General features: G+C 40.6%; 1 protein-coding gene across 2 annotated transcripts; it reads left to right on the top strand.

Moving 5' to 3' along the window:
• The first annotated feature begins 3,117 nt into the window (after window positions 1-3,117).
• Window positions 3,118-11,779, top strand: LOC111974859 (folylpolyglutamate synthase, mitochondrial). 2 transcript variants are annotated; one of them, XM_024002919.2, is made up of 15 exons: window positions 3,118-3,421; window positions 4,527-4,658; window positions 4,881-4,934; window positions 5,074-5,138; window positions 5,559-5,673; window positions 8,706-8,783; window positions 8,894-8,955; window positions 9,064-9,166; window positions 9,290-9,367; window positions 9,483-9,630; window positions 9,780-9,863; window positions 9,993-10,143; window positions 10,451-10,526; window positions 10,695-10,761; window positions 10,998-11,779. In XM_024002919.2, exons 1-15 carry the CDS (start codon window positions 3,314-3,316, stop codon window positions 11,378-11,380), a joined length of 1,704 nt encoding a protein of 567 aa, XP_023858687.1. In that variant the 5' UTR covers window positions 3,118-3,313; the 3' UTR covers window positions 11,381-11,779. The 2 variants fall into 2 exon arrangements, with proteins under 2 accessions (XP_023858687.1, XP_023858688.1); XM_024002920.1 differs by lacking the exon at window positions 3,118-3,421 and adding an exon at window positions 3,471-3,779.
• The last annotated feature ends 524 nt before the right edge of the window (window positions 11,780-12,303 follow it).

Raw genomic sequence — 12,303 nt, forward strand, 5'->3', positions numbered from 1 at the left:
ACACACACACACACACACACACACACACACACACACACACACACACACACACACACACACACACCCCACACACACACACCCACCACACACACACACACACACACACACACACACACACACACCACATACACACAAGACAAGCAGAAAAGGGATGCTTATTTTTATTTTCTGATTTGAATACAAGAGAACAGATGTTTGTCACATCTCGTTCAGAGTAACGATACAGGAGGAACTGAGATCATTTCACACATTCCTCACCCACTCTCCACAAAGCATGAAAGCCCAGGAAGCTTTCCATGTTCAACTCATTGTTCCACTCATCACTGGTACATTGACCAAAGATAATTATTCATATTTAGGCATGGTGATGCTACTGTAACACTTCAGACAGGTATGAGTTAACCTTGTGGGCTTGTAGGCTTTTCATAGTCATTTACCCTACACAATGACCTGATTTGAAGGCTTTAGATAATTGTCTAACTTTGGCAGTCGTACAAACAATACAACAATTGACAAAGAAATAAACTACAAATACACTATACAATTCAAGATAGGCAATGTTGTAAACTAATTAGTATTCAACTTTCTATTCATAGTATTTATAAAGAGATAAAAGACAGCGTTAGAAGGCACCATTATTGAAATGAAGAAGTACTCAAAAGCCTGAAATTAGGTAGGAATCAACATGGTATGGATAAAAACACAGTAAACTGAGGACATACAGTAGAAGGCACAGTACGTCGGTACAGTATGTGAAGGTGTATTGTGATGGAAGTTTGGGTGTGTGTTTTTGTGTTTGGAAAAGTGTGGAGTTAAAAGTGAGTGAAAAAGGGAAATGGTTGCAAATGCCAGAGCCCATGTGTGTCTGCGAGCAAGAGTTGTGACAGAGAGAACTTTCAATTTTGTGCAGATATGGGATATACATTTTAAAATAAATTATAAATATAGTTTATTTATTTATTGTCCTATCATGATGGAATGGTCCCCAGCCCTATACCCTAGACACCCACCTGAGTGATTCATACACTAAGGAGAAGTCCTTATCTGTTTTATGGGCCTACTGTAAGTAGCCTATACGCAGCCAAAACAGAAAGATGAATGCGGTCAGAGACCCACTAAAACAAATCAAATCAAATCAATTTTTGATAATAAGAAAATAGTAAAAATGAAGAAAAACCCTTGAATGAGTAGGTGTGTCCAAACTTTTGACTGGTACTGTACTATACATTGAAAGTCGTAACACTTGAAATGCATTTTTACATTGGTCCCATTACAAGCTCTCTTCTATGTGTCCTTATGTTGCACATACTATATACTTAGACTGTAGTATTTGCGGTGTATGTTACAGATGGTCAACATTTGCGACCCAGATGGTGGTATGAAATATGTCTGAGTCTCGGTGCCATGTTTACAATCAACCTGATTCCTGTTAATCATTCAGGGGTCCAATAAATGATGGAACTTTTGGAAACATTTTCTTCGGGGGAACATAAGGGCCTTATAAAATGGAAGCAATATGGCTTCAATTGATGTGGCATTTTTCAGATGCAATCACCAGATCTTTTTTTCTAATTACAGTTAAACACATGGCTTCCTTAAAAATGTCTTCTTCTATGTAAATATCAATTATCTCTGTAATGACTGCTTTAGCCATATGCTGTGGGCATTAGCAAGTCTTTTCCACGATACAGTACTGTAACAGAAGTAGCCTGTATTGTCTTTGTAGTTGAGCAAAACATAAAACATCGCCTTTCATAAAGACCCATTATTTTCCATTTGCCTATACGTAGCGCATCATAGAAAGGAGTTTCTAGTAATACAAACTGTGTCACTTGTAATTGGATGAGTTGCCCCCCTTTCACACAGACTCAAATCGCAGGTTCTTTTACCATAAAACTATTGAAGTGCCATTTTCTAACCCCACCAATGAGTACCAATGTAAAAAGCATTCTTAGCTGCAAATAAAACTAACCTATAATTTACATCATATATTTAACTGACGATGTTGCAACGGAAGCATGTTGCTTGTGTAACATATCACCAGGGTTTAGGGCAGGAAAGACCCTTTTAAACATTGTGGTTGAGCTACAGACATCTGGATGTACCATTGGATTTGTCTATTTCTTCTGCATCCGTTGGTAACAACCATTAGTCTGATTAATGGGGTGAGACAAGGGCGGATCCCGAAGGGGCCCGGGCCGGGTCTTTTTTTAACAAAAATGTCTGTAGAGTCCTAATGGTTTGCGCTACAAACTTAAAATCTATCTTTTAGCTAACTAGCTAAGACTCACGAACATGGACAATGAGTAACTACCTCAAGCTTGTGACTACACATTTGTTGGATGCATTTGCAGTTTTTTTTGGTTGTGTTTGAGATTATTTTGTGAGTTAATCATGAATAATGATGAGAATAATGATGCACAAATATCCTACCCCCGAGATCTTTTTTTGGGGGGTATGATATTTGTGCGTCTGTAACTTTCTCACTCATTATTGCACGTTTTATTGAGGATTATCCGCAATCATAGAAACATATATTCTTCTTTACAATAAAAGTGACTCCAAAATGACACAATACATGATTTACCACTCATTTCTATTGGGCACAAAATAATCTGAATCACAACCAAAACAAACAGCAAATGCATCCAACAAATGTGTAGAGTCACACGCTTGATGTAATCATTGCGTGCTATGAATATGAGACTAAATATTTAACTTTTTACTACTTTAACACACATACAAGGGAATTTGTCTCAATACTTTTGGTTCCCTAAAATGGGGGGACTACGTACAAAGAGTGCTGTAATTATTAAACAGTTCACCCGATATGGATAAAAATACCCTCCAATTAAATATCACAGTCTGTACTTTAACCTCGTAGTCGTTGTATCATTTCAAAGTCCTGGAGTAGAGAGCCAAAACAACCAAACATGTGTCACTGTCCCAATACTTTTGGAGCTCACTGTAAATAAACACAAATCAGGTTTTTGCTTTGGCTGACTTCATTTTATTATTGGCATTGGCCTATACAACTCATGAAGACAAATTTTCATGTCAAATTGTTTTGTATTCTACTTGTAGCCCTGGTTGTCATGAAAATAAAATAGTAATTCCAACTTGAACGTCTCAAATGTGATGGTCAACCTGATGTGTTTGAATACTTAGTTCTATCAAGCTTTGTGGGATAATCATCACTTTACAAAACAAATCAATCAATACATTCACCAATAATTGACTTGGCAGAGACGACCACACCATTGCATAATGCCTCGTGCTGCTGCTGACTGCAAGTTTCCTCAACAAATCTGTCATGGTTCGCTACTCTCTGGTCATACTGTCATTCTTACTGCACACTAAGGACCAGGCAGGACTACACTTCTCAACCTCATCTACTGGGCTTTTCATAATGGATTATGAGGTACGTGGATTGTATCTTACTTAATTTTCTACAATATAGCCTGGGTGACTGAAGGCGCGCTTTCTGTAAGCCCCTTTGACATCACACTTTATGAGGCTGTAAATCGTATGTCAACAATTGGCATGCTGCATGCTGAAAAAGTCGAGAACCTGGCCACTCCAGTTTGGTATTGATGTCTCGGGCCCAAGTGGCATGCCAGTTACACTCACAATGTTGCAGGGACTATAGCAGTCGTCTACTTCATGGCTTCAAGTTCAGGTTCTACTGGGATTTGATGTAGCAGATAGCCTTTTCATACAGCTGCTGACATAACACCATGGAAATATCTGTCGCCTTGAGGAGAACTAAAGGTTTTTATGTGCGTATTCTATATTTTGTGAAAAATATATCAGACAGAGGTTTATTGTTAGATAACGTGTGAAAGGTAACAGATTTTAAAAGTAGACAATTGATTATTGATTCAAATCGGTCACTTTTTAGTTGCCAGTTCGGTGAATTATTGAACACAGTGAATAGGTTGTTGACATTCACTGCATGCCAGTTGTATCTGGTTCTGATTGGTTGCTACAGTTCCATAGCTACTGCATTCGAACACATGTTGTGAGACATTCTGTCATTAATAACTGATAGATCACTCCGTCCTTTTTTGGTATTTTCTTTCAAATCATATGAATATGTTATCAAATAACAATATGTACTTATTGGTGTGTGTGTGTTTGTGCATGCATGTGTGTGTGGTTTGGTTTTATTATCCTTGCGTGGACCAGGAGTCCTCACAAGGATAGTAAAGCAAGGAACTTTCAGACAAGTGGGGACCGGTCCCCACACTGGTCCCCACAAGGAAAAATACTATTTTAGGCTTATGGGTTAGGTTAGGGTTGGGGTTACAGTTAGGGTTAGGGGTTTAGGATTAAGGTTGGGTTTAGGATTAAGGTTAGGCTTAGGTTAGGTTAAGGGTTATGGGTTAAGGGTTTAGGGTTTAGGGTTTAGGGTTAAGGTTTAGGTTTAGATTTAAGAATTTGGGAAAATAGGATTTTGAATTGGAATACATTTTTGTGTCCCCACAAGGATAATAAAACAAACATGTATGCGTGTGTGCGTGCAGGAAGCAGTGTGTGCTCTGAACACCTTGCAGACCAATGTGAGTGTGTTGGATCAGGTGCGGAGGGAGCGGAGTGAGCTACCTGAGCTGCAGCTCCAGGCCATGCGGGGTTTCCTCCATCGTACAGGCCTCACAGTGAGTGACCAACAGACACACTGAAACCAGCCTCCAGACTGCCATCACACAATCTGCACACTCTCAAATAAATATATATATATTCTGAGCATCATTACATGCTAATCTCTATTTCCTCACTGGCGACTCCTGTTACTTGATCTGTTGACTGCCTCTCTTGGCCCGTTGACGTATGAGACATAGGGGCCGCTCTCACTACTCTACGGCTGGATGTTTCTTTAGGTAGACAAGCTGGACCACCTCAATATAATCCATGTGACAGGCACCAAGGGCAAGGTAAACATGGTATTTTTTTGTGAAAAAATGACAAGGCTTTTCTAAAATATTATTTTGACATGTGTATGAAGTACAATAATACATGAAATACAATATAAGTAATGTAAGACTTGCTTACTCTCTCTTTCTGCTCTTTCAGGGATCAACATGTGCCTTTACTGAGAGAATCCTCAGGGACTATGGCTTTCGGACTGGGTTTTACAGGTATAGTATATAACTGAAGAAGACAGGTGTTGGTGTGTTCTCCCTCAGTATGTGAGTTCAAGCTCATGTTTCGTTTGTCGTTTTTTTTAACCTGTTGCATCAGGAAGTGTAGTGTCAGGGTTTTTGCGCATGGAGAAGCACTGGTATCCCTATACTGAACTTTGACTTGTTAGGTCTTTGCCCAATTAATTATTAACCTGTGCTGTTACAAGTGTGCCTGCTTTGAAGTGCTCAAATTATGAAGAAAGCTTAACTGTAGTATTGGGAAAATATGGCCAAAATATTACCTGTTGGCTTGCTTGTACAATGCTATGTGAACATTCTTATCACACACACACAATATTATGTCACCTAACATACAGTCAGAGACGTGGTGGCTCTCCTACTGTGAACATTGTGAATGTCATCTGTTCCTTACAGTTCACCACACCTGGTACAGGTCAGAGAGAGAATACGCATCAATGGACAACCAATCAGCAAAGAGCTCTTCACCAAATACTTCTGGGAGGTGTTTGCTCAGTTAGATGCTACAAAGGTACAGTTTGTCTTCATATACATTCTCAGAAAAAAGGTAACGAATTGTACTTAAAGGGGTACAAACGCTTGTCACTGTAGTTGTATCCTGTAAGGTGCATCCATTGTAACAGTAGTTATACAGTAGGTAGGGTTGAAGTCGGAAGTTTACATACACCTTAGCCAAATACATTTAAACTCAGTTTTCACAATTACTGACATTTAGTCCTAGTGAAAAATTCCCTGTCTTAGGTCAGTTAGGATCACCACTTTATTTTAAGAATGTGAAATGTCAGAATAATAGTAGAGAATTATTTCTTTCAGCTTTTATTTCTTTCATCACATTCCCATTGGGTCAGAAGTTTACATACACTCAATTAGTATTTGGTAGCATTGCCTTTACATTGTTTAACTTGGGTCAAACGTTTCGGGTAGCCTTCCACAAGCTACCCACAATAAGTTGGGTGAATTTTGTCCCATTCCTCCTAACAAAGCTGGTGTAACTGAGTCAGGTTTGTAGGCCTTCTTGCTCGCACTTTTTCAGTTATGCCCACAAATGTTCTATTTTGCCCCCACAACATGATGTTGCCACCCCCGTGCTTCACAGTTGGGATGGTGTTCTTCGGCTTGCAAGCCTCCTCCTTTTTCCTCCAAACATAACGATGGTCATTATGGCCAAACAGTTCTATTTTTGTTTCATCAGACCAGAGGACATTTCTCCAAAAAGTACGAACTTTGTCCCCGTGTGCAGTTGCAAACCGTAGTCTGGCTTTCTTATGGCGGTTTTGGAGCAGGGGCTTCTTCCTTGCTGAGCGGCCTTTCAGGTTATATCGATATAGGACTCGTTTTACTGTGGATATAACTTTTGTACCTGTTTCCTCCAGCATCATCACAAGGTCTTGCTGTTGTTCTGGGACTGATTTGCACTTTTTGCATCAAAGTACGTTCATCTCTAGGAGACAGAATTCGTCTCCTTCCGGAGCGGTGTGACGGTTGCGTGGTCCCATGGTGTTATACTTGCGTACTATTGTTTGTACAGATGAACGTGGTACCTTCAGGTGTTTGGAAATTTCTCCCAAGGATGAACCAGACTTGTGGAGGTCTACAATTTTTTCTGAGGTCTTGGCTGATTTCTTTTCATTTTCCCATGATGTCAAGCAAAGAGGCACTGAGTTTGAAGGTAGGCCTTGAAATACATCCACAGGTACACCTCCAATTGACTCAAATTATGTCAATTAGCCTATCAGAAGCTTCTAAAGCCATGACATCATTTTCTGGAATTTTCCAAGCTGTTTAAAGGCACAGTCAATTTAGTGTATGTAAACTTCTGACCCACTGGAATTGTGATACAGTGAATTATAAGTGAAATAATCTGTCTGTAAACAATTGTTGGAAAAATGACTTGTGTCATGCGCAAAGTAGCCGACTTGCCAAAACTATAGTTTGTTAACAAGACATTTGGGGAGTGGTTGAAAAACAAGTTTTAATGACTCCAACCTAAGTGTATGTAAACTTCCGACTTCAACTGTACATAAGTGTACCCTTGCAGTTTGTATCTTACAATAGCCAAATTTGTCTTTTTAGGGTACCACCAGAGTGACAAAGCCGCTTGTTCTTTTTAAAGCTGCAATGTGTAACTTTTTTGGCGACTCGACCAAATTTACATAGAAATGTTTGTTATAGATCTGTCATTCTCATTGAAAGCAGGTCTAGATTTTTCTATGTGCGCTATATCTATGCTTTGGTTCTTAATTTTTTGTTGTTGCGTCTTTTACTTTCTGTTTTGCATACCAGCTTCAAACAGCTGAAAATACAATACTTTAATCCTAATTGCTCATGTAAGTCGCTCTGGATAAGAGTGTCTACTAAATGACTAAAATGTAAAAATAATTATAAATAACTTGAATGCAAGAAGCCCAAACAGATACTGTATAACGTTTGACTAAAACAATAATTCCAAGCCTTTCATACATTTGTATACAATCACGTGTCTCTCTACTATGCATGGGATTACTTGGGAACAGATTTCTTAAATATAAAATCACTTGGAGCTGATTTCCTGGTGTTTTTACAGTCTATTATATCTAACAATTAAAAAATATATATATAATTCTCTGAAAACTTTGGGGGCCAAATAAAACCACCCGAGGGCCAAATTCGGCATTCATCAAAAAAACTCATATACCAACAATACATTGCGGCTTTGACGTCAAGAAAGGAACAGCCTGCTGGTGGCTTCGGTGATGGAGGCGAATCGTGTAAGTAGTAGGTACTAAAGTGCCCAAAGAGATGTGTCATTTTATGTTGCTAGTAGATGATAAAATAAGATAGTCAGCTATCTAAGTGTACCGGGCCATGCAAAACGAACTGGCTCACTCGGATCTAGCATGGTGTTTGGGGATCGAATAAGATAACTAGTTGGCTAACATTAGCAAGCGACAACCACTCCATCAACACTGCACGTTTTGCAGAAATTAATGGTCAAATATCAATATTATTAATGTAATTGTTTATTTCTATGTATGTACTGTATATATGTTGTATATATGCTTCCTGCAATTAGTATGATCTGTTACAAATGTCAATTTGTACAATTTGTTATGAATTTGTAAGTGCTTAAGATCCCGATCAATCTCTTTGGACCGCTTAAGCTGGTACAACACTTCTGGTACAACACTTCTGGTACAACACTTCTGGTACAACACTTCTGGTACAACACTTCTGGTACAACACTTCTGGTACAACACTTCTGGTACAACACTTCTGGTACAACACTTCTGGTACAACACTTCTGGTACAACACTTCCATATTCAAAATATTGGGTACAAAAATGTACCATTATACTAGATTATTCACACATGTACCCTAAAATGTACTGAACAGTACATACTGTATGTGCACCTCTGAACGTACATTATGTGTATTTTGATCTTTTTGTACCCCAGGGAACAAAAATGTACCCTAACCATACCCTTTTTTTCTGAGAGTGTAGTGTTGAAGAAAGAAACTCTGACCCTTCCCTGTTATGACTGTGTCACTGCACTGATCCTCAGGACTCCCATGGAGTTAGTATGCCGGCCTATTTCCGCTTCCTCACCATCCTGGCGTTCCATGTCTTCCTACAGGAGAGGGTAACATTCACATACCCTGTCACATGTACAGTTTGTTTACAAATGTACTAATAACCAAATCAAGGATGAAAGTTGTAAACCATTCTGAGCAGTATCTCTTCATACAACAGGTTGATTTAGCTGTTATTGAGGTTGGGATTGGAGGGGCCTATGACTGTACGAACATCATCAGGTAATTTTGCTGCATATCATAGAGGATGTACTATCAAAGTCAAACATACGATTGATTAGTTACAGAATCTGTTATCACTTCTTTTTCTTTCTGACATTTGACGTACAGGAAGCCGTGGGTTTGTGGGATATCCTCCTTAGGAATTGATCACACAAGTATACTAGGAAACACCATAGAGGAGATCGCCTGGCAGAAAGCAGGCATATTTAAGGTGAGAGTAATGCATGTTGTGTTAGTGAGTTCAACCTACTATATACACTGTGTACAGTACTTACTGTCTATAGCCTGTCTGCAGGGAGTGAATGTAGTTGAATAAAGTATTATTCCTCCCCAGCCAGGGGTGCCAGTGTTCACTGTCAAGCAGCCAGATAGGCCCATGACTGTTCTACAGGACAGAGCCAAAGAGATAGGGGTGAGTGACTGGGGCCTTTTCTCCTCCTGGATGTGGATGGATTTGCTATGGGTTTGTTTGAACGTGCTCATATTTCAGATGCTTTTTTGACCCCCTCTCCCCCTGTGTTGTGTAGTGTCCTCTGTGGGTTTGTCCAGATCTGGAGCAGTATGAGTCTGGGGCTGGCCCTCTGAGTCTGGGCCTGGCTGGACAACAGCAGCGTTGCAACGCATCACTCGCCCTGCAGCTCAGCAAGACCTGGCTACAGTGCTACAGACAGTCTGGTGTGTGTGTGTATGTGTGTTATATTATAACTCACAAAGAATCACAATGTCATTCTAGCTAGTATAGGAACATATTGCTCAAGATAACAGTGCACATTCCAATCGTGATGAGGTTCAGTAAGTTACTGTGGGACTCTACTTACTTTCAGATGATCAGCTTGCTGCCCCGGTAGTGGAGAACAGTCTGGTCTCCCAGGCAACAGCCTTTAAGCCCAGCCCCATCATGGTCAAAGGTCGGTAGCATACTCTCACCCATGAAACATCCAGATAATTAAACACCTGTGCCTGAAAGCACAACATGAAAAATGATCTGTCTTACCCTTCCCTTACTTCTCCACTCATCTCCCTCCCTCTGTCTCCAGGCCTGGAGGCTACAGAGTGGCCTGGAAGAACTCAGACTCTGAGGCATGGTCCTGTCACCTACTACCTGGACGGAGCCCACACCACGGGCAGCATGCAGGCCTGTGTACACTGGTTCAGCCAGGAGATACAGCAGGAAGAGAGTAGCAGCAGGTTAGTCCCTGCCTGGCCTCTAGGGGGCCCACACACTTCTCTACAGTGGCCTTAGTTGGTCAACTGATTGTAGAAAACTGTAGGCCTATATGACTGTGAGAAATAGTAGCATGCACGCAAACATCAGCACACACCAGCTCAGAATTTATTTGAGATTTGACACTCTAATCATTTGACACTCATATAGATTCGATACTACATTTTGTGTAAAATTTACCGTCCATTCATTTCACGGTCAGATTTGACTATGTCATTCTTTGATAGACAGCATCTCTGAGTAGGACTACTCACTGTGTGTGTGTGACAGGGGCCCTGTGATCAGAGTACTGCTGTTCAACACCACAGGAGAGAGGGACTCTGCTGCCATGCTCAAACTCCTAGAGGTGAGTACTACAGGTCTGGGATCAGATACACAGATACTGCTGTCTGCTGCTCTATTCTGTAGCTCTGGCCGGAATCTAACTTTGGTACAGCACCTAAAGAAGCACGAACAGATCAAACCCTGAAATAGAATAAATATCTAACATCTTCTCCCTTTCTTGTCCTTGCAGCCATGCCAGTTTGATTTTGCAGTGTTTTGTCCCAACATTACTGAAACTATTACAGAAAACAATGCAGGTGAGTTTTCTTCTATGTTTGGGGTTTTAACAGACAGCTGCAAAGAAATTGCAATTTACTGGTACATAATTGCCACAACGAATATGAAACATATGATTACATAAGTTGGAATATTTTTCCTAAGTTTTCTTGGCTGTGTAAAGAAATGCTACCACATTCATTGTCCAGCTGTGAGAAATGTATGAGAGCTGTGTGTGCAGTCCTTCACTTTCTTTGTTTGCTCTGCTCTTTTTCAGATCAGCAGAATTTCAATGTGTCTGTGGAGAACATGCTGACCCGTTGCCTTGACAACCAGATCAGCTGGCAGAGCCTGAGTGGGACAGAGACTAAGCAGGGGTCTGAGTCTGAGCTGCTGATAAAGGACAGGCTCCCCTTGCTGGCCAACATCAGGACCCACACCCTGGTCTTCCCTTGCATCCTCAGCGCCCTCCAGTGGATCAGCCAGGGAAGGGACGCTGTACTGGCTACTGCAGGGAGCCCCTATCTCCCAGTACAGCCCAGTGTCACGGCAAAAGCAGAACCACTGAGAGAGGCAGCCCAGGTCTCTGTCCTGGTCACAGGTAGTCTACACCTAGTAGGAGGGGCGCTGAAATACCTGGACCCCTCGCTAGCCTCCTAATTAACTATTGGCCCAACAATTGGCCCATCAGTCTGGCTTGGATTTTTGTAGGACATTGAGATACGCTCAATGTTTGACAGGTATTATATTTTAGATGTTTATAGCTTAGGGTCTTCTTGAATAGATGTGTGCTCCTTGTCCAGGGCAGTGCACTCAAGTTGCTCTGTCCTCAGTGCAGGATCCCTGGGCTTTCATACTACGAAGTTGTGCTGTACTGTGTCAGCAAGTCAAGTTGAATGATTTTCTCAGGGTGATTGAATTACGATTGTTTTGGAATGTATTTTCTCTTTGAATTCTTGCTTTGACTAATGTACATAATGAAATTTAAAGCATGTATGAATTTGTACATAGTTTCTTAAAATGTTTTGTTCCTTGTGAATAAAGACTTTTACAGTACCAGTCAAACGTTTGGACACCTATTCATTCAAGGGTTTTTCTTGAATTTTACTATTCTCTACATAATAGTGAAGACATCAAAACAATGAAAGAACACATATGGAGTTATGTAGTAACCAAAAAAGTGTTAAACAAATCAAAATATATTTTGGATTCTTCAAAGTAGCCACCCTTTGCCTTGTTGACAGCTTTGCACACTCTTGTTATTCTCTCAACCAGCTTCATGAGGAATGCTTTTCCAACAGTCTTGAAGGAGTTCCCACATATACTGAGCACTTGTTGGCTGCTTTTCCACTCTGCAGTCCAACTCATCCCAAAACATCTCAATTGGGTTGAGGTCGGCCGATTGTGGAGGTCAGGTCATCTGATGCAGCACCATCACTCTCCTTGGTCAAATAGACCTTACACAGACTGGAGGTGTGTTTTGGGTCATTGTCCTGTTGAAAAACAAATGGTAGTCCCACTAAGCGCAAACCAGATGGGATGGCGTAGCACTGCAGAATGCTGTGGTAGCCATGCTGGTTAAG

This window comes from Salvelinus sp. IW2-2015, linkage group LG15, assembly GCF_002910315.2.
Source record: "Salvelinus sp. IW2-2015 linkage group LG15, ASM291031v2, whole genome shotgun sequence".
NCBI classification, from domain to species: Eukaryota; Metazoa; Chordata; class Actinopteri; order Salmoniformes; family Salmonidae; genus Salvelinus; species Salvelinus sp. IW2-2015.